Source organism: Dendrobates tinctorius, unplaced genomic scaffold (genome assembly GCF_039654945.1).
Source record: "Dendrobates tinctorius isolate UK_male_01 unplaced genomic scaffold, ASM3965494v1 ptg000117l, whole genome shotgun sequence".
NCBI classification, from domain to species: domain Eukaryota; kingdom Metazoa; phylum Chordata; class Amphibia; order Anura; family Dendrobatidae; genus Dendrobates; species Dendrobates tinctorius.
The window spans coordinates 15,477,460-15,500,920 of NW_027361785.1; the positions used below are offsets into that span (position 1 = coordinate 15,477,460).

Genomic DNA, 23,461 nt, shown 5'->3' on the forward strand with positions numbered 1-23,461 from the left:
TCTTAAATCGGCAGTACACTATCATTTGTAAACAAGGGATATGCTGCTGCTAAGATGTATGGGGATCATATTAATGGGTGTTTTGTTTTTATCAATATTCATTGTCATATGTAAATAGGCCAGATAACACGCACCAATCGACTTGTATATATCCTTGCTAGTTCGCAGGCCAAAATCTGCCTCTCTAAATAGTCCATTAGGATTCAAAATAGAATAAAAACACTTTGAATAGCAGTTTTCTGTAAGAAGATGAAACAGATTGGACGGGCCATTGCTGATAACCTTCCATATCATACGTAGGTTTGGGATGCAGTATGTACTTTATATTGACCTTGAGGGTAAGATGACCTATAATGTGTTAAATTCACAACAAAATACGGTTGCATTCACTATATTTTATTAGTGATATATTTTTTTTTTTACAATATATTCCCAGTATATTGAGATCATATGTATAACTTTTTACATGAGAAATCTATAATATAATATATTCCTTTACAACCAAATAACAAAAATCTCTCAAACCCTTAAAAAAGAAAAAAAAAAAAGTAATAAAATTGGTTTGTAAAACAAAAGAATTTCAGAAACAAATCTCAAATACAGTGTGTATTTGTGTCTACATATTAAACTGTATATCTTAGGCACATTTTGTTAGCATACCATTAAGCCAGCCATGTCTTCGTAAATGGTGCTAGCCACATCAGAACAATTGATGTTTTCTTAAGCATTGTTGAACAGTCCTCTTATGTTGCAATATGCTCTGTCAGCCACAGTGTGAATGACTCTAAATAATGAAATATAAAGGGAGGACAGAAGATACATTACTACTACCGGGGAAGTGCAAATCATGCTTCTCTGCTACAGACGTGACGCCATGCACTGGCCACTTCTGGTACAACCCAGCAATACCAACTACAGAGCCCATTTGTAGTCTCCAAAATGCAAAACAAATTTATCTTAGTAAAATATTTCTAAGCAAATTAAATGTACAATTCGTAGACAAATCAGGAAGAAACCAGTAGAAATGTGTGGTTCGATAAAAGCTTGCTGCAGTACAGGCAAAAAATAATATGGTGTTATACACCGATAAACACAATTAAAGGTTAAAAAAAACAGCAAATAATAACCTACCTATTGATTATGTATGGATTTAAGTGCCTACATTATGTAAACTGAATATACGTTAACACTCGGCAATAGAACACACAATATAAAGCTACAGTGCCATTGTGGGTATAATTAAAATTGTTTTCAGGGGGCATTGGGAAATGTTAAAATCTGGGATACTCACCTACAATCACCCCTTTGGACCAGATCAGGGCTCTCTGGTGGTCTGTGCTAACACCAGAAGTAATCTGCCAGTGTTCTTCTGACAAGGGATTCTTTGGCGGTTGTGCCAGGTAACTAGAACTGCATGCTATCCGACATATCTCAGATGATGCGCCATATAGGTCACCCGCCTCGTGAAGCCAGAAGAACGGTGACGACATCGCTTTCGGTGCAGACAGCTAGCCTGGCCTGTGCTAGTTCCTTAGGAAAGACAGCATGGCAATTTATGCAAGGCTGCTATCTTTGCCCCATTCATCTTATTTTTACTTTTAATTTAAGCCAGATATCCCAGAGACATCTGATATTTTAGGTTTCCATTGTTTAAATTTATAGGAAAAGCACCTGTTGTGCGGACAATACGAAAGGTAGTCTGCACTGCTGGAAAATGGTCATGCATGGAATTTTTCTTACTACATAAACTGTATGTTAAGGCGATAAAATTACCTCTGGGCGATAGGAGGATTAAGAACGCTTGAAAAAGTGGCACATGCCACAAAACCTACTAGCTAACAACCATATATAAATCTCCCTTTTTCACAGGGGGATGGACGATCCTCTTTGCCTTCTGTGATCAAGCTGGATTTTTTAAAATGAAAAAATGTAACTTTAAACTCCAGCGGACAAAATCCAGGATGCAAAATTTTAAAAAGTATTTTCTTGCATTAGCAAAGATTTTTATTATTAAAGTCCATCATAAAATAAATCCACACTTCTGGACAGTAGATAAATAGATTAGGGGAAGGGGGGGTTAGCCTCTCAGACTACGCGTTTCGGCGAATTAACGCCTTCTACATGGTCTGTTACATTTTTTCATTTGAATTTTTCGTGGCTGGCTCCTGCTCTGGTCTCCGTGCAGACTTTCTCCTGGATTGATATTGGATCTCACACACCGGGGTGTACGGGTAAGCTGGCTTTGAAAATCTCAAGTTTTTTGGGGGATTTTTTTTTTGATTTTTAAAATGGCACAAGGAAGCTTAAACTAGCCAAAATTCTACGGAATCCCTTCCATACTTTAGTTATCTTGAATTGCTCTGGGTCACCTGAAACCCAGTGGTTAAAAACTTTAGATCACCAGAAATGTAAAAAAAAACTAAATAAATAAGATCCCGTGTTATGAGAAATTCAAGTATTTATTTTAGAGTGACACTAAGTGCCTCTTTTCTGTACATGAGAACATGAGATAGTGGCGAACGACAGCATGACGATCAGTAGTGGAGCCTGCATTCGGCAGCGATGCGTGCCCAACTAACAAACCAAAGGACTGAAGACTACAAACAGATCTTCCCCTAAGTATCGCAATTCTCTGCCATTGCTTTTAATAAGCGATCTGCTGTCGGCAACGTAGTGAGTACCATATTCAACTTGTTACATTAATGTAGAATTAACAGTATTCTAGGCATTGGCATGCAACATAACGTTCTGTAGAAAACACAGAAAATGTTCATTATCCCTTTTTTTTAAAACAGGAAAACAAGGCATACCTGTATTCTCTGAAATCATTCATTGGAAATTTAGATCACTTGCCATTAAATTAACAAGAACCAGGTACAAAAGAATTCTGGTGACCAGAATATAGGAGTGGACACTGGATATGTAGGGATAATTAGGAAAACTAGTGCAAAATATAATGTGGCCCAAAGAAACCCAATCGGATATCTGCTTTCCTATAAGTCATCAGACAATCCGGCCGCTTCTCTCAGTTCTCACTGCTTTTAACTTGATTTCCAATGGTATCATACCAATGGCTATTATCTTTCTGTATAATCGTTACGTTTTCCCATATTGCGCAGAAAAGGAAAAAAAAAATCCTATAGCATTTAAGACCTAGTGCTGCACATAGTGGTGCTAAAAGAATCAGTGTGTATTAAGTGCAAATGTTAATAGTTAGGTGCATGTATTGATGTACTGTCTCCAGTACGCGTTTCCTATGTGGTGATCTTCACAAGTAGCAAGTGGCTTTTCACTAGGTTACGCTGCAATATTCTCATTCCGTCCATACACTGGTTGATTTGTTTAGGTAGTTGATCGCAAAGCTTATAGCAGCAATGTTCTTCAGTGCCTGCAAATACAAATAATTAACAGACCATTACAGGGATTCGTTTTCTTAATATTGAGGAAAGTATGGCTGCACCGTTTAGGTCAATTTCATTCCTCTCCTATGATGCAGTATGCCATATTTAGTTTTAAATCTTTCTTATATAATTTAACAAAAGGAATTTTTAGTATTGATTGAAACACTACCAGTCCCTTATCATTCCCAAAATGGTAAGCCATCCCCTATCCTCTGGAAAGGGGATAACTTACTGATCGCTGAGGGTCAGAGAACCGGAATCCTCAGCGATCCCAGTTGTGTACAGAGCAGAGGAAAGATCCCAAGCACAAAGAAGATAATACAAGGAGAGATTTAGATTTTCGTACAGATAGATTTTCTACATTGCTTGACACTGTAATCAACGCTATATAGCAAGTGTTTAATGGGTAGATTGCGTTTAGTTTAGTTGGGGGTCTCACACATGCCTTGCCATGCTCAGACACAGAAGGAGCAGCACAATTATAAAGACAAGACCATGGGGCAAAGAGAATCGATAACTGTTGGCTAACGCTAAGACAGTGGGGACACCTGAAAAAGGGGCATGCAAGTTCATGCCAAGTGTGGTCACCTAACGCGGGGTCCACAAAAGTAGATGCCATATTAAAACAAGGTCAACCAATATGGATTTCATTTTTAAGCCTATTACAGAGAAATATTAGGTAGTGATGGGAGTTTCAGAATCTTCTGCCGTTCAAAGAAAACGTCTGTAGCCTCAGAGCGAATAATACATATAAAACCGCCAACAGACATACCTGTTCCGTGTAATAGGTGATTTGATCATCTGTGGTTAAACTAATTAGATAATCCTGTAAGCAACCAAAGTCCTGTTGTGACAAAACAGAATGTTATTATATAGCTACCAAAAACTTTAAGTACATTAAAGATACGTGGAAAAATAAAATGACAATTCCTGCCCTGCAATCGGAAACCTCTACGTCATCCAACATTGAGTGTAGATCCGAGGCAGTCACACCTGTCAGCATGTTCTACCAAGTTACCCAAAATCTACAATCAATAGCTGAAAAACAAATTCACTAGTCACAACCATTGTGTCTGGTTATCTGGTAACATCATTAAAGCTGAAGTGGTCTTGTTTAAACAAATGGGGATAGTGTTTTGAGTACCAGAGTTTTGGATTGTTGGGTCTGAACTGGTGATGAGCGAGTATACTCATTGCTCAGGTGTCCTCCGAGTATTTTGGTGTGCTCGGAGATTTTGCTTTCGTCGTCTAATCTGCATGATTTGTGACTTGTAGACAGGCTGAATACATGTGGGAATTCCCTAACAAACAGGCATTTCACACATGTATTCAGCCTGTCCAGCAGCCGCAAATCATGCAGATGAGAAGACGAAAACTAAATCTCTGAGCACGCCAAAATACTCGGAGGACACCCGAGCAACGAGTATACTCACTCATCACTAGTCAGAACTCTGTGCCAGCATTTAGTAGAAAACGACATTTGGAAGGGTCATCTAGAAGAGCTCCCAGCGAAACAGCATTGTGGACAACATTTGCAATGCTTTTTGGATAAGCTTGGCGGACAACACTTCTCCCAAGTATCAATTAGCATTTGGAGCCATGTACAGTTTACCCTCAATATTGGTATGCTATAAACTGTTTTGTTTAAGGTAACACGTCTTCTTATGTAAACTTGTTTTAAAGAGTAACCGTACTTTTAAATATTTATTTAATAAATCAATAGTTCACAAGAAAAAATGAAACACTGTAACAGGAGGAGATAAAGGCAAAAAAACAGGCATACTGCTGCAAATTCTCCTGAAATGACAGTTACAGTTCTTAATAGAATATTATTATTTACTAGATGTGGGCCCGATGCTATCACATCGGGAGGGCAGTGACATCACAATGGGGGCAGCTGGGTGGCGGCCCACCCATCTCCGTGCAGTCACAGCCGGAAGGAAAGACGGTACTTTGCTGCCAGTGCTGGAGATGGGGTGCGGCACCACCAAAGAGTGGCCGCACCCCATCTCCAGCACAGGCCTCAAGCCGCGGTCTTTCCTGCCGGCTGTGACTGCACAGAGGTGAGTTGGCAGGCAGGGGCGGGATCCGGTGCGTGTAGTCAGGCGGCGGGTCCTAGCGGCATCCCTCTCATTACACCCCTCTCGTTATACCCCCCTCATTACACCCCTCTCATTATACCCCCCTCGTTATACCCCCCTCATTAAACCCCCCCTCATTTACCCCTCTCACAGCCGGCAGGAAAGACTGTTTGCGGCCTGTGCTGAAGATGGGGTGCAGCACCACCAGAGGGCGCCCGCACCCCATCTCCAGCACAGGCCGCAAGCCGTGGTCTTTCCTACCGGCTGTGACTGCACGGAGGTAGGTGGAAGGCAGCGGCGGGTCCGGTGGCGGTGGGTCCAGCAGCGGCGACGGGTCCGACGGTGGGTTCAGTGGTGGAGGGGTGGGGGTCCTGCGGCGGCAGGGGGGGGGGGGGGGGGTTCGGCGGTGTCCAGCTGGTGGTACTGTGTAAGGGCCTGGTACCACCAGCGGATGCCATATTGGAATACCCATCACTTGGGTATTCCAATATGGCGGCCAGACTGCGCCTGTCGCCGATATGTCACCGCCGGCCGGGCGCGACCAATCAGCAACGCGGGATCTCCGGTACAGACAGACAGAATTAGACGATTATATAGTAGATTTTATGAGCCCCAACGGTCATCTCCTATGTCAGTAATGGGAAACTCTGTATTCACTGACGACAGATTTTACCAGTGGATTGAGACATTTAACAATAAACCATCAGTCCAGGAGGAGAAAGAAGCAGATTTGTATAATCAGATATATTACAAAGCTCCTTATTTTCATGTGTACTATTGACTTTTGGGAAAACACATAAAAATGACTGTTACTCTATAAGTTGCATTTAGTTACCATGTACAGAAACTACTACTTATTTAGAACATACTTACATTTGCACAATTCTCTGCAAGGAAGAACAGTTCAGTGAGTGCTCTGTGCAGGGGAAGAAGAACTCCAGAGCTAGTGCCATCTTGACAAGCAATATTTTCCATAGATGTGAAAACTGTCCATAATGGCTTCAACAGTCTCAGGTCACAATCTCTACAAAAGTGCAGCACAGAGGAAGTTAATAATGAGTATGTCGTACAGAAGCCCCATCAGTGCAGATCCTAGGTGCCTTTTGTTTTCTATTCCCCCAGGTTATAAGCTACTGATACAACAATATTAAAAGTGGTGGGAAGTAAGAAAGTCTGAATGATAATTCTATAACAATGTGCAAATAATATAAAAGTGGAACTAATATTTTTTAACCCCTTCACGACCTTTGACGCCACGTAGGCGTCATGAAAAGTCGTGCCAGAACGATCCATGACGCCTATGTGGCGTCATGACTTTAAAGCCCCCCTGCGGGTCGGGTGACCTAGGTCACTGAAAGGTCACCCGACCCGCAGATACAGGGGGCTTTGTTCTTCGCCACAGGGGGCGTGGCTTCGCCCCCACGTGGCTACGATCGCTCTGATTGGCTGTTAAAAGTGAAACAGCCAATCAGAGCGATAGTAATATTTCATCAATGAAAATTGATGAAATATTACAATCCAGCCATGGCCGATGCTGCTGTAGCATCGGACATGGCTGGGGACACCGATTCCACCCCCCCCACCGGCGATCGCCCCCCCTGCAACTGAATGACAGCGGCGATCTGCCGCCGCTGTCATCATCTGCCCCCCTCCCATTCCCTCTGCTCCCCGCCAGATTCCGATAACCCCCTCACCTCCCCCGGCACCTTCTAAGTCCCCCTGTCGCTCCCGGTGTCCGGCGGGTCCGGTTCATGGGCGCCGCCATCTTGAAAATGGCGGGCGCATGCGCAGTGCGCCCGCCCGAATCTGCCGGCTGCAGATTCCATTCTTTCATTTTGATCACTCTCACAGTGATCAAAATGAAAGAAAAAGTAAATAAACCCCCCGATTATCACCCCCATAGGTAGGCACAACTAATAAAGTAAAGAAAATAATTTTATTTTTATTTTTCCATTAGGGTTAGGGTTGGAAAGAGGGTTAGGGTTAGGGTTGGAAAGAGGGTTAGGGTTAGGGTTGGAAAGAGGGTTAGGGTTAGGGTTGGAAAGAGGGTTAGGGTTGGAAAGAGGGTTAGGGTTGGAAAGAGGGTTAGGGTTAGGGTTGGAAAGAGGGTTAGGGTTAGGGTTGGAAAGAGGGTTAGGGTTAGGGTTGGAAAGAGGGTTAGGGTTAGGGTTGGAAAGAGGGTTAGGGTTAGGGTTGGAAAGAGGGTTAGGGTTGGAATTAGGGTTAGCGTTGGAATTAGGGTTAGCGTTGGAATTAGGGCTAGCGTTGGAATTAGGGCTAGCGTTGGAATTAGGGCTAGCGTTGGAATTAGGGTTAGCGTTGGAATTAGGGTTAGCGTTGGAATTAGGGTTAGCGTTGGAATTAGGGTTAGCGTTGGAATTAGGGTTAGCGTTGGAATTAGGGTTAGCGTTGGAATTAGGGTTAGCGTTGGAATTAGGGTTAGCGTTGGAATTAGGGTTAGCGTTGGAATTAGGGTTAGCGTTGGAATTAGGGTTAGCGTTGGAATTAGGGTTAGCGTTGGAATTAGGGTTAGCGTTGGAATTAGGGTTAGCGTTGGAATTAGGGTTAGCGTTGGAATTAGGGTTAGCGTTGGAATTAGGGTTAGCGTTGGAATTAGGGTTAGCGTTGGAATTAGGGTTAGCGTTGGAATTAGGGTTAGCGTTGGAATTAGGGTTAGCGTTGGAATTAGGGTTAGCGTTGGAATTAGGGTTAGCGTTGGAATTAGGGTTAGCGTTGGAATTAGGGTTAGCGTTGGAATTAGGGTTAGCGTTGGAATTAGGGTTAGCGTTGGAATTAGGGTTAGCGTTGGAATTAGGGTTAGCGTTGGAATTAGGGTTAGCGTTGGAATTAGGGTTAGCGTTGGAATTAGGGTTAGCGTTGGAATTAGGGTTAGCGTTGGAATTAGGGTTAGCGTTGGAATTAGGGTTAGCGTTGGAATTAGGGTTAGCGTTGGAATTAGGGTTAGCGTTGGAATTAGGGTTAGCGTTGGAATTAGGGTTAGCGTTGGAATTAGGGTTAGCGTTGGAATTAGGGTTAGCGTTGGAATTAGGGTTAGCGTTGGAATTAGGGTTAGCGTTGGAATTAGGGTTAGCGTTGGAATTAGGGTTAGCGTTGGAATTAGGGTTAGCGTTGGAATTAGGGTTAGCGTTGGAATTAGGGTTAGCGTTGGAATTAGGGTTAGCGTTGGAATTAGGGTTAGCGTTGGAATTAGGGTTAGCGTTGGAATTAGGGTTAGCGTTGGAATTAGGGTTAGCGTTGGAATTAGGGTTAGCGTTGGAATTAGGGTTAGCGTTGGAATTAGGGTTAGCGTTGGAATTAGGGTTAGCGTTGGAATTAGGGTTAGCGTTGGAATTAGGGTTAGCGTTGGAATTAGGGTTAGCGTTGGAATTAGGGTTAGCGTTGGAATTAGGGTTAGCGTTGGAATTAGGGTTAGCGTTGGAATTAGGGTTAGCGTTGGAATTAGGGTTAGCGTTGGAATTAGGGTTAGCGTTGGAATTAGGGTTAGCGTTGGAATTAGGGTTAGCGTTGGAATTAGGGTTAGCGTTGGAATTAGGGTTAGCGTTGGAATTAGGGTTAGCGTTGGAATTAGGGTTAGCGATGTGTTAGGGTTAGGGCTGTGGTTAGGGGTGTGTTGGGGTTAGGGTTGGAGTTAGAATTGAGGGGTTTCCACTGTTTAGGCACATCAGGGGGTCTCCAAACGCGACATGGTGCAACCATTGATTCCAGCCAATTTTGCGTTCAAAAAGTCAAACGGTGCACCCTCCCTTCCAAGCCCTGACATGTGCCCAAACAGTGGTTTACCCCAACATATGGGGTATCAGCGTACTCAGGAAAAATTGCACAACAACTTTTGGGGACTAATTTCCCGTGTTACCCTTGGGAAAATAAAAAATTTGGGGCTAAAAAATTATTTTTGTGGAAAAAAATGATTTTTTCATTTTCATGTCTCTGCATTATAAACTTCTGTGAAGCACTTGGGGGTTCAAAGTGCTCACAACACATCTTACATACGTTCCTTGGAAGGTCTAGTTTCCAAAATGGGGTCACTTGTGGGGGGTTTCCACTGTTTAGGCACATCAGGGGCTCTGCAAACGTAATTACGACCGCAGACTATTCCATCAAAGTCTGCATTTCAAAACGTCACTACTTCCATTCCGAGCCCTGACGTGTGCCCAAACAATGGTTCCCCCCACATATGGGGTACCAGCGTACTCAGGACAAACTGGACAACAACTTTTGGGGTCCAATTTCTCCTGTTACCCTTGTGAAAATAAAAAATTGCGAGCTAAAAAAATCATTTTTTGAGGAAAAAAAAATTATTTTTTATTTTCATGGCTCTGCGTTATAAACTTCTGTGAAGCACTTGAGGGTTCAGTGTGCTCACCACACATCTAGGCAACTTCCTTATGGGGTCTAGTTTCCAAAATGGGGTCACTTGTGGGGGGTTTCCACAGTTTAGGTACATCAAGGGCTCTGCAAATGTAACATGATGCCCGCAGACCATGCCATCAAAGTCAGCATTTCAAAATGTCACTACTTCCCTTCCGAGCCCTGACGTGTGCCCAAACCGTGGTTCCCCCCCACATATGGGGTACCAGCGTACTCAGGACAAACTGGACAACAACTTTTGGGGTCCAATTCATCCTGTTACTGTTGTGAAAAAAAATTGCGGGCTAAAAATCTTTTTTTTTTTTTGAGGAAAAAAAATGATTTTTTATTTTCACGACTCTGCGTTATAAACTTCTGTGAAGCACTTGGGGGTTCAAGGTGCTCACCACACATCTAGATAAGTTCCTTGGGGGGTCTAGTTTCCAAAATGAGGTCACATGCCGGGGGTTTCTACTGTTTAGGCACACAGGGGCTCTGCAAATGTAACATGACACCCCTCAGACCATGCCATCAAAGTCAGCATTTCAAAATGTCACTACCTCTCTGCTGAGCCCCGACGTGTGCCCAAACAGTGGTCCCTCCCCACATATGGGGTACCAGTGTACTCAGGACTAACTGTACAACAACTTTTGGGGTCCAGTTTATCCTGGTACCCCTGTGAAAATAAAAAATTGCGGACTAAAAATATTTTTTTTAAGAAAAAAAAATATTTTTTATTTTCACGGCTCTGCGTTATAAACTTCTGTGAAGCACCTGGGGGTTCAAAGTGCTCACTATGCATCTAGATAAGTTCCTTAGGGGGTCTAGTTTCCATACTGGGGTCATTTGTGGGGGAGCTCCAAAGTTTAGGCACACAGGGGCTCTCCAAACACGACATGGTGTCCGCTAACGATTGGAGCTAATTTTCATTTCAAAAAGTCAAATGGCACTCCTTCCCTTCTGAGCCCTGCCGTGCGCCCAAACAGTGGTTCCCCCCCACATATGGGGTACGAGCGTACTCAGGACAAACTGGACAACAACTTTTGTGGTCCAATTTCTCCTGTTACCCTTGTGAAAATAAAAAATAGCGTGCTAAAAAATCATTTTTGAGGAAAAAAAAATGATTTTTTATTTTCACTGCTCTACGTTATAAACTTTTGTGAAGCACTTGGGGGTTCAAAGTGCTCCCTACACATCTAGATAAGTTCCTTAAGGGGTCTAGTTTCCAAAATGGGGTCACTTGTGGGGGAGCTCCAATGTTTAGGTACACAGGGGCTCTACAAACGCGACATGGTGTCCGATAACGATTGGAGCGAATTTTCCATTCAAAAAGTCAAATAGCGCTCCTTCACTTACGGACCCTGCCGTGTGCCCAAAGAGTGGTTTATGACCACATATAAGGTATCTGTGCACTCAGGAGAAATTGCCCAACACATTTTAGGATCCATTTTATCCTGTTGCCCATGTGAAAATGAAAAAACTGAGACCAAAAGAAAATTTTTGTGAAAAAAAAGTACTTTTTTTTGTAACGATCAATTTGTGAAGCACCTGGGGGGTTCAAAGTGATCACTATGCATCTAGATAAGTTTCTTGGGGGGTCTAGTTTCCAAAATGGGGTCACTTGTGGGGAAGCTCCAGTGCTTAGGCGCACAGCGACTCTCCAAACGCGACATGGCAAGCGCTAAATATTCCAGCATATTTTCCATTGAAAAAGTCAAATGTGCTCCTTCCCTTCCGAGCCCTGCCATGCGCCCAAACAGTGGTTTATGACCACATATGAGGTATCAGTGTACTCAGGAGAAATTGCCCAACAAATTTTAGGATCCATTTTATCCTGTAGCCCATGTGAAAATGAAAAAAATTAATGACAAAAGACAATTTGTGGTGCAAAAAATAAAATGTCCATTTTTTCCTTCCACGTTGCTTTAGTTCCTGTGAAGCACCTGAAGGGTTAATAATCTCCTAGAATGTAGTTTTGAGTAGCTTGAGGGGTGCAGTTTTTAGAATGGTGTCACTTTTGGGTATTTTCTGCCATATAGACCCCTCAAAGTGACTTCAAATGTGAGGTGGTCCCTAAAAAAAATGGTTTTGTAAATATTGTTGTAAAAATGAGAAATCGCTGGTCAACTTTTAACCCTTATAACTTCCTAACAAAAAAAAAAATTGTTTCCAAAATTGTGCTGATGTAAAGTAGACATGTGGGAAATGTTATTTAGTAACTATTTTGTGTCACATCACTCTCTGGTTTAACAATAAAAATTCAAAATTTGAAAATTGCGAAATTTTCAAAATTTTCGCCAAATTTCTGTTTTTTTCACAAATAAACGCAAAAATTATCAACCTAAGTTTACCACTAACATGAAGCCCAATATGTCACGAAAAAACAATCTCAGAATCGCTAAGATGCGTTGAAGCGTTCCAGAGCTATTACCTCATAAAGGGACACTGGTCAGAATTGCAAAAAATGGCCTGGTCATTAAGGTCAAAATAGGCTGGGTCATGAAGGGGTTAAAGACTTAAATTGAAATTATGTATTCAATAGTCTTCTCACCTGACATTACCAAGCTGCAACATCTTTAGTAATAAATGGATTGCCTTTAATCTCTGGTGGCCAGTCTGCCGGCATGCCACATCTACCTGCCATTCCCATATACTGGACAGAGGGATATGAGGGATAACTCTTTGGTCAGACATCATCTGTTTTAAAATTTCAAATCCTAAAAGACAAAATGCAAACCTGTATTAGTCCAGGACATACACGTGTCACAGTGTCCGGCACGTGCAATACAGTTTAAAAGGTAATAAAAGGTGCTCTGACAGTCACTTTTTATGTAGTCAATGTACAGTATATGTATGCCTTATACTTACCTGGTCTTCATTTCCTTAAGTGCGCAAGACCCTTATTACGATATACTTACCTTGTCTAGTTAATATTTTAAAAGTGTGACATTTATTTTTCTTTATTTTCTCTTATTACAGCTCTTACATGTATATTTAATCATATATTTGATATACCAATTGAGGTCATTATTGTATGTGAACACATTATTGATTTTTGCTTGTCTGTACTTGGTTTCTCATGTATTCTAACAATATATTGTACACTTTAATACTTGGGAGTGATACTGACTGTCTTTAGAAGTTGTGCCCCTCCACTTCTAATTTTTGTCTGCGTGTCATATACTATATTTTTGGATTACAAGATGCACTTTTCAGCAAGAAAAAATGTTTGCAAAGTAAGGCTGGTTTCACATTTGCGTTTTTTAGCGCTGGAAAAAAACGCATACCTGCGCATGCGTTTTTTCCCCTATATTTAACATGGGTGCGCATACCTGCGCGCTGGTAAGCGCATGTATGCGATTTTCATGCGCTGCGTTTTTTTGGGGTGTGCGTTGGTATTTTCCAGACGCAGCATGTTGCATTTTTTGGCCCTGCAAAAAAGCGCATGCGCACATATGCGCACGTTTAGCGCTAAAAATGGCCATTATAGCCTATGGATGCGCATATGTGCGCACTGGCATGCTCATGTATGCGTTTTTTTGCATATGCGTTTTTTTTTTTTAACCATGGAATTTAGGGGTTTGGGTTAGAGTTAGGGTTAGTTAAGGGGGTTTAGGGTTAGGGTTAGGGTCAGGGTTAGGGTTGGGGTTTGGGTCAGGGTTAGGGTTAAGTATGGTTTGGTTAAGGGTTAGGGTCAGGGTTAGGGTCAGGATTAGGGTTAAGTATGGTTTTGTTAAGGGTTAGGGTCAGGGTTAGGGTTGGGGTCAGGGTTAGGGTCAGGGTTAAGTATGGTTTTGTTAAGGGTTAGGGTCAGGGTTAGGATTAGGGTTAAGTATGGTTTTGTTAAGGGTTAGGGTCAGGGTTAGGGTCAGGGTTAGGGTCAGGGTTAGGGTTAAGTATGGTTTTGTTAAGGATTAGGGTCAGGGTTAGGGTCAGGATTAGGGTTAAGTATGGTTTTGTTAAGGGTCAGGGTTAGGGTTAGGGTCAGGGTTAGGGTCAGGGTTAGTTAGGGTTTAGGGTTTGGGTTAAGTATGATTTGGTTAAGGGTTAGGGTCAGGGTTAGGGTTAGGGTCAGGGTTAGAGTCAGGGTTAGGGTTAGTAAAGTCATGGTTTGGGTAGTGTGAGGGGCCACCTAAAAATGTTGGAAAAAAACGCAAACGCGGTAAAAACGCACTAAAAACGCATACAAACGCATAAAAACGCTGCGTTTTTTTCATGCATGCTCATAAAAATGCTTGAAAAAAACGCAGCAGTTGTATGCTTATGTATGCGTTTTTTCAATGCGTTTTTTTGCGGGAAAAACGCGCTGCAAAAAAAAGCAAGTGTGAAACTAGCCTAAGTGTGTGTCTGAAGCAGGGCTGTGGAGTCGGAGTTAGTTTTGGTTGGAGTCGGAGTCGGTAGAAATGTACCGACTCCAGCTTTAAAAAAAATGTATTAATATTTCATAATTGAACTTTCATATGAATTTTATAAATGTTACTCAAATATATATGTTCTATCAAACTATGAACAACAGTGATAAGCAGTTCTGCTGGAGATAGAGACATTTCTTACTTCTTGTGTGTCACTGTTCTCCACTGCCCTTATCTAATCTTATACTTGGTTAACCTCATGCTGCCCCAACCCCCCTACTTACAGTGTATGAAACTGAAAGTGAAAATGTGTTGCAAATTCTTAGTGGTAAAGCTCCTCCTCTAGACTAGATCAATCCAGGATGTGTGTCTTCCAAGCATCTCAAAGCTGCCTGCTACTCAGAAGAGGAAGACTGTAAAAAGTATTATCCTTTCAACAAACTTTGCATCAGTTAACTGTGAGTACATGAGGAATAATAACAGTATTACTGACCACTATATCAGTTGTACGACCTGGCAATAATTTTGTACAATTGTTTTTAGGAAAAACAATTGTCATTTGGATTGTGAATGCAGAATTAAAAACCTGAGAATGTCAAAGAAGCATCACATTAAATCAGCTGTATTTGAACATTTCACCATCACTCAAGATAGAAAACATTAATGTCTGTCAGTGTATGACAAATGATCCAGACGAAAACAAATGCTGTGAAGCCAAGATGAGTGCATATTCAGGCAAAGATAAAAAAACTCTCAAGGGACGCTTTCTGTTTCTTAAAATGGATGCCTGCACACGTCACAGAGTGAACTATTTTGCCATCAATGTCCGATTTGTTTGTGACAAAAATGAAATAGTTACCAAGACATTGGCAGTAAAAGACACCAAAGCTCATCACACCAGTGAGTTTCTCCAGGTCTTGGTGGAAAAGGTTCTGCAAGACTATGAACTTAAAAAAGAGCAAGTTCTTTCTGTCGTAACTGACAATGCTTCAAATATGATAAGTACTATTAAGCTAATGAATGAGAGTAATGATGGTGACCAGCAGCTAGAAGAACATTCTGGGTCCACAGACACAGAAATGTTTGAAATAGAGGAACACAGTATTGTAACTGAGGAGCAAACTGAAGTTGCTTCAGATGAACAGCAACATGATAGTTTAGATGATCTTGTTGAAACTGTGTCAATATGTTCTTTCATTCATCACATGCGCTGTGTTGTGCATACGCTACAGCTGGCTATAAGAGACAGTCTGCAAGAAGGACATGCTGCTGCACTGATTGGCAAGGTGAGAAAATTGGCTACTGTTGCCAGAACCCCTAAAGTTGACTCAATTTTGAAGAGACGTGCTGGAAAAAGGGCAATTATTGATCAAGCCACACGATGGGGCAGTACTTACTTAATGATTCAGCGCTTGGTTGAACTGAAAACCTTTCTTGTAGACATGGCTAACCCTCAACTGACGCTAAATGAAAGTCAGTGGAATCAGGTGACTGAGCTGGAAAAATTGCTAGAGCACCCATTTACAGTGACTAAAAAAATTACAAGCAGAGGACTTAACTCCAGGTATTTTCTTAAAGGAGTGGAAGAACCTGATGTTTTGCCTGTCCCAAAGATGAGGGTTAATTGCAAGTGGCATTGCTACATCAATGAAACGGAGAGAGGAGCTACTATTACAAAATAACATTCTTTTGGCAGCTGTTTATGTAGACCCAATGCATAGGATTCTTCCAGATGATCAACAGCTAAGTAAAGGAAAAGAAGCTCTGTTTGAAATAGCAGTAAGGATGAAAGGGTTGCAGAACAGTCAGGAGGAACAAGAAGAATTTGGTCGTCCTGCCACATTTTCACCCTCATCATCAACTGATTTAGAATTTAATTTCGAAAAATATTTGGATCAAAAGGACCGTGCAAAGCGTTCCCGCATAGAAGAGTCATCCCCATCAAGGAACACAGCCAGTACATTTCAGCAGAATTTTTCATGTGCACTAAAAGAAATTGAGAAATTTGACCGTTCATCAAAAATAACAGTGCAACAAGCGATTCCTCTGTATCCTGACATTGTCAGAGATGTTGCCCGAGTGGTTACTGCTTTGCCACCAACACAAGTTAGTGTAGAGAGGTTGTTCTCTGCTCTCAAAATAATTAGATCAGATTTCAGGGCATCCATGAAGGAGGATCTGACAGAGGCAATACTTTTTCTGAGGACAAATTTATAGATTTCTTCTTATTAACTGCATAAAAGTGTTTATTGCATATTTACTTACAGTTTATAAAAGTTTATAAAAGTTATTTGCTATATTCTAATTGTATTCTAATAAATGTAGTTTTTGCTCTAAGTGGTCTGATTACTTATATGATGGTGAGAAACTGAATAAGCACGATGTTTAATGTTTTACAACAGTAAATTTGTTGTTATGAATTGGCCATTTATGAAGGAGTCGGAGCATGATAAAATCCAGGAGTCGGAGTCGCAACTGTGGCTTACTGACTCCACAGCCCTGGTCTGAAGCCCCCCTCACACACAGCGAGATCACTAGCGAGATCGCTAGCGAGATCGCTGCTGAGTCACAAGTTTTGTGACGCAACAGCGATCTCACCAGCGATATCGCTGTGTGAGACACTTATCAGCGACCGGCCCCCCTGCCAGGTATCGCTCATCGTGCTCGAATGACCTGGACATTTTTTTGATTGTTGGTCTCCTGCTGGCCAGCACGCATCGCTGCGTGTAGCAGTCGGGAGACCAGCGATCAGCGAGCTGGTAACCAAGGTAAACATCGGGTTTCTAAGCGACGCGTGGCGCTTAGAAACCCGATGTGTATGTTAGATACCAGCGCGCTGGTGCAGGGAGCTGTTAACCAAGGTAAACAGCGGGTTTCTAAGCGCCATGCGGGGATTAGAAATGTGATGTTTACCTTGGTTACCAGCTCCCTGCACCAGCGCGCTGGTATATTAACGTACACTGCGGGTAACTAAGCGATGTGCGTCGCTTATTACCCGCGTGTCGCTGTCCTAATCGCTGCTGAGATCTGCCTGTTTGGCAGCTCACCAGCGATCATGTAGCGATGCACCAGCGATCCTGACAAGTTCATATAGTTGTCGGGATCGCTGGTGAGTCGCTATGTGTGACAGGGCCCTTACAGTCTGGATGCATTTTCTCATGACTGAGGAGAACACTGGCTCAGCATCCTTCCTGATCACTGAGATAGCAATTCAGCAGTACAGCTCTCGCTCCTCTAACCCAATACTGATCTGTCTAATCAGTGCAGCAGAAGAAGCTACCACAACCTGCAAATCACTAAAGCTGCACAGATGCTGCAGGACTGACTAGCTGATCAGTCACATCTCTGGAAGAAACTTCAAAATGTGGTAGTGTACACACAATGTGTAGGTTGCTTAGAGGTGAGCAGCGGCGGCAGGGCAGCAGAGCCGGGAGTGCGGCAGCCAAGCCGGGAGTGCGGCAGCCGAGCCGCATGCGTAGCTATAGCAGAGCTGATTGTGTGTGTCCTGGGCATGCAGCAGTGTTGTGTATGTGCGTGATCTATTGAAAGCATACATAATTGTGCATGCTGTAAAGCTATATGTATAGATTTCATACACTGCCGAGAAACACAAACATGTTGAATTAAAATTAGAGATTTTGACCTCATTTTTATACCACCAGGAAAGTTTGAATTCGTAGGGAAATATGTTTTTTTATTTTCTGTTGTCTAAACCTGGAATATTTCTTATTGGAGAGATGTTCTATGGTATGATATATTTTTGTGATTAATCTATGCTTTATCTGATCCTTACTTAACATGTCGAGAGATGTATTATATGCTATAGGGCATATTTAACAAAACGGTACAATTCTTAAACACTGTAAATTTAGACTAGACAGCCTTAACACGCGCCAGTTTTTCAAAGCACCTCATGCCATTTGAGAAATCTGTCTATCTATAAGACTGTCTAAGCCAAAAATTTGCGCTAATATTGTGGTGAATATTTTTGGGGGCGCAAAGTGTAATACATTATGCATTGTCCATTTTCATAACCCACAGACCACAAGTGATTAGACTTCTTATGAGATGAGCATTGATAAGGGTGGGTTGAAGTGTAAAGTGCACTCCTAATCATATGATTTTAAGCTTAGCCTAAAAAGACAGACCTAAAAAGCTGGAATGCTAGAAAAATGATTTACGCTGACCTGTCTGAAATCGTCCTCTATGTCCTGCAGCCACTGTGAACTTGTATCCCCATTCTGTGCAGCTCATGTCGGATGTAAATCGGTAAAACAAGGTGTCGCCTACAAATCAGAAATGTAAGGAAAATGTCAGGATATTCACCTCCAAAAGACAAAGGACTACAGTTCTATAAATTATATTCTGCAAATAAAACGTTTTTATAAGATATACTCAGTAGTAGAAAGATTGTGTCACAAGTGTCCTTTCCCCTTTACATCTGAGGACTATAAACTGTGCCAGAACACACACCCCCTGGACGTTTTTCTTACAAGCAAGAGATGATATGTAGCAAAGCCTGCAAACTGGCCACAGAAGGTAAATTACTTATTGTCAGCATTCTGCAGCCCAGATATGCACTGAGATTATGTGAAAAGCCCGGACAACCCCTTTAAAATCAGCTATTGTTGACCACATAGGAAAAAAAACAATGTTTACATTGCAAAGAAGTAACACTGCTTCATGTGGCCGATGTATAAAATGTATACTCACCAGGAAGTTCGAAGTCGGCCCACTTTTTGGGTGGTCCACTGAATCTGTGGAGATCTTGTTTGAAGTCAAAGCAGCTTGAAATGAGCAATTCATCACAACCTTCTTCTGTATTACACAATGGGTCAAATTTGATTGATAGATAAATTGCACCAGGGATATGAACTTTGTCCTTAAGACAAAAAAAAAATAATTGCTTGCATTAGGAGAAAAAACAGTCGACAGGGGTACACATCTTAATGCAGTAGTCAAGATGAAAAGTCTCTCCTATATAGAGGTCAGAAGATCACAAGGTGGAAGCTGTATATTAGACACACACTTTCTATATAATACTCTTGATGAAGAGAAAAACAGATATTGTATCATCATACCTCAAAAATTGTATTATTGTTGTAGGGGTGTTTGGATTCTTGGACTTGCACTGCAGTTCCAGGCTCCTCCATGAACTGACACGCCGTTAGCGCTACCGTGCCAAGCATACTTTCACTGCAGCCACCTAGCACCTTCTGCAAGATCTACAGAAAAATAATTAAAAAAAAAAAAAGTGAAAAAAAAATATTCCATCCTTAGCAACCTGTAATTTCACCATTATATGGAAGTGCTATAAAAGTGCCAATACATAAAATTTAAGGGGTTTTCTGATTTGATCTAAATTCTGCAACATTGAGAGTCTCCTATTTCTCCATCTTGATGTGCTGTCAGTGAATGGTAGCATTCTTGTTTTCAGCCAAAAGACTTAATACGACTCACAATTGAGGATTCACTATAATTGAACTCTGTCTAGATAATCCTTTAAATACATGAGTAGCACAAACCTATCTTGTCCTCAGTGTTTCACAATGTATCAGCCTATTGTCCATACAGTTCAGCCCACATTGGAGCGCTCAGTATTAGAAAAGTGGCGGAAAGAAAACACACAATGTATTTGAAAGCTGAACATTTTACAGTATGTGGAATAATGCACCCCTACTAGAAATTATAAGACTGAAGCTGCAGCCACTTATGGAGGTTAGACTCAGTTCATATTTACCCAACACTCTAAAGGTACTGTCACACTTAGCGATGCACCAGCGATCCTGACCAGCGATATGAAGCGGTCAGGATCGCTGGTGAATCGCTAAGTGGTCGCTAGTGAGCTGCCACACAGGCAGATCTCACCAGCGACATCGTAGCGGTCGGGGATCGCTACTTACCTGTCACACTAGGCGATCCTGCGTCCTCCCGCCCGGCTCCACGCTAGTCTCTCCACAGGAAGCGCCGCAGGAAGCTGACGACGAGAAACAGTCCAGGACGTTCTCGCGCGATCTGCAATAACCAGCGGGGGAGCGGGTCGTAGGTAAGTATCACACACAGCGATATCGCTAGCAATATCACTATAACGTCACAAGTTATAGCGATATTGCTAGCGATATCGCTAAGTGTGACAGTACCTTAAGGCTACTTTCACATGTCAGGTTTTAAAATCCGGCGGGCTGCGGCGAAAATTTGTCAAACCGGATCATCATTTTTGGACGGATGCAGTGCAGAAGAGATTTAAAGTGACATCGCATTAGAAACCAGGAATAGCGATAGAGAGACTTTTATTCCTCGCGTGCCACTTCCAGGGTTAAAATTCACATTATCCGGGCATGCGCTGTTCAAAAAAGCGGTCCGGCACTGTAAAAAAACGTTGCAAGGAAGGTTTTTTTGCAGCCGCCGGACAGACAATTTTGGCTGTTTCCGGCAAAAGCCGGACGCGACGCATGACCATCCGGCGCAATGCGGCGACAATGAAAGTATATGGGTAAAAAAAACGGATCCAGGGGGGAACCGGCACTGGATCCGGTTTTTACATATTTCACCGCATCGCGCCTGATGCTAAAAACCTGAAATGTGAAAGTAGCCTAAGCTGAGCACAGTATTGAGGCTTTTTGTCTAAATACTCAAAAAACAGGATTCCCGGACAGGGCAGAAGGAGTCACTTACTCCTTATATATATATATACAGTGGGGCAAAAAAGTATTTAGTCAGTCAGCAATAGTGCAAGTTCCACCACTTAAAAAGATGAGAGGCGTCTGTAATTTACATCATAGGTAGACCTCAACTATGGGAGACAAACTGAGAAAAAAAAATCCAGAAAATCACATTGTCTGTTTTTTTTTCATTTTATTTGCATATCATGGTGGAAAATAAGTATTTGGTCAGAAACAAAATTTCATCTCAATACTTTGTGATATATCCTTTGTTGGCAATGACAGAGGTCAAACGTTTTCTGTAAGTCTTCACAAGGTTGCCACACACTGTTGTTGGTATGTTGGCCCATTCCTCCATGCAGATCTCCTCTAGAGCAGTGATGTTTTTGGCTTTTCGCTTGGCAACACGGACTTTCAACTCCCTCCAAAGGTTTTCTATAGGGTTGAGATCTGGAGACTGGCTAGGCCACTCCAGGACCTTGAAATGCTTCTTACGAAGCCACTCCTTCGTTGCCCTGGCGGTGTGCTTTGGATCATTGTCATGTTGAAAGACCCAGCCACGTTTCATCTTCAATGCCCTTGCTGATGGAAGGAGGTTTTCACTCAAAATCTCACGATACATGGCCCCATTCATTCTTTCATGTACCCGGATCAGTCGTCCTGGCCCCTTTGCAGAGAAACAGCCCCAAAGCATGATGTTTCCACCACCATGCTTTACAGTAGGTATGGTGTTTGATGGATGCAACTCAGTATTCTTTTTCCTCCAAACACGACAAGTTGTGTTTCTACCAAACAGTTCCAGTTTGGTTTCATCAGACCATAGGACATTCTCCCAAAACTCCTCTGGATCATCCAAATGCTCTCTAGCAAACTTCAGACGGGCCCGGACATGTACAGGCTTAAGCAGTGGGACACGTCTGGCACTGCAGGATCTGAGTCCATGGTGGCGTAGTGTGTTACTTATGGTAGGCCTTGTTACATTGGTCCCAGCTCTCTGCAGTTCATTCACTAGGTCCCCCTGCGTGGTTTTGGGATTTTTGCTCACCGTTCTTGTGATCATTCTGACCCCACGGGGTGGGATTTTGCGTGGAGCACCAGATCGAGGGAGATTATCAGTGGTCTTGTATGTCTTCCATTTTCTAATTATTGCTCCCACAGTTGATTTCTTCACTCCAAGCTGGTTGGCTATTGCAGATTCAGTCTTCCCAGCCTGGTGCAGGACTACAATTTTGTTTCTGGTGTCCTTTGACAGCTCTTTGGTCTTCACCATAGTGGAGTTTGGAGTCAGACTGTTTGAGGGTGTGCACAGGTGTCTTTTTATACTGATAACAAGTTTAAACAGGTGCCATTACTACAGGTAATGAGTGGAGGAAAGAGGAGACTCTTAAAGAAGAAGTTACAGGTCTGTGAGAGCCAGAAATCTTGATTGCTTGTTTCTGACCAAATACTTATTTTCCACCATAATATGCAAATAAAATGAAAAAAAAAACAGACAATGTGATTTTCTGGATTTTTTTTTCTCCGTTTGTCTCCCATAGTTGAGGTTTACCTATGATGTAAATTACAGACGCCTCTCATCTTTTTAAGTGGTGGAACTTGCACTATTGCTGACTGACTAAATACTTTTTTGCCCCACTGTATGTTCAGGCTTTGAGTGTGTCCATAGATATTCTACCCTCACAATGTTCTAAATGCCCTCCTGCTCCTGTGACGGTCTTTCTGCTATGCCGCCCATTGATTTTGGGACTAGTCTACATATATTGCATTTCTCTTTGTATTTTTGAAAGCAGGTTACTTTTTACACTAAAACGTACAACTTTAGTTCTAATATGCTGTCAACAATATACAGCCTTTAAGATTAACCCTTCAAATGCCAGAGAGCTATGTGCACATGCAGGATACTAAGTGAGCTAGAACTCATTAGGTTGGTGGCCGTGAGTTGTGTATTTAGTGTGTGTGGACTGTGTGGCGGAGTGAGTTATGATCAACTTGCAATCTAGGTCTCAAGGCCTCATGTGACGTCATGTGATTGAGGGGGTCATGTAAACAATAAAAAAATAAAATCAGGATACCAGGATTGGAGTTCCAGTAAAGGAAGTTTGCTGGACCCCGACCTGGATGACACACCGTACCGACGTACTGTGGACCAGGGTCCTGCAAATTTTCTTGCTCAACTCTAATTTAACCCAACGTAATGTGCTGTGAAAATATGGACGTAACAAGTATGTAATTCCTCATAGTAGTCATCTGAATTGCTAACAAATAGCTTTCTAGCTGCATGACAGATTGATATTAAGCAGCAATAAAAGAGGGTCTGCAGCAGCTGAGGTGTTTTATATTCTGAAGAACTCCTCTCAAAAAGAAGAGTGGGCACGACACATTACTCAGAGGTAGAGACAGGACAAGGAACTTTCTGCTAAAATGATCTGTGGCAGACCTCTTCTGTAGGAACAGATGAGCAATGCCTATGTAGTATCACTCTGCTTTATACCACCATACACTAGGATGTGATGGTAACTGTCTACATGTAGGTCTAAGGCTTGGTTCATATTGCATTTAGGGCAATCCGTTTAACGGATCTGTTAACCAGATGTGCT

At 42.2% G+C, this 23,461-nt stretch overlaps 1 protein-coding gene across 1 annotated transcript in view; it reads right to left on the reverse strand.

The window, feature by feature from the left end:
• Positions 1-380: 380 nt before the first annotated feature.
• Positions 381-23,461, reverse strand: part of ZZEF1 (zinc finger ZZ-type and EF-hand domain containing 1) — a 308,587-nt gene continuing 285,506 nt past the window's right edge. The window contains exons 49-55 of the mRNA XM_073590591.1: positions 19,284-19,427; positions 18,916-19,084; positions 18,390-18,488; positions 12,402-12,567; positions 6,356-6,506; positions 4,174-4,245; positions 381-3,388 (exon numbers count right to left, since the gene is read on the reverse strand). Of these exons, the coding sequence (XP_073446692.1) occupies positions 3,314-3,388; positions 4,174-4,245; positions 6,356-6,506; positions 12,402-12,567; positions 18,390-18,488; positions 18,916-19,084; positions 19,284-19,427 (876 nt within the window). The 3' untranslated portion in view covers positions 381-3,313. The remainder of the gene's footprint in view (positions 3,389-4,173; positions 4,246-6,355; positions 6,507-12,401; positions 12,568-18,389; positions 18,489-18,915; positions 19,085-19,283; positions 19,428-23,461) is intronic.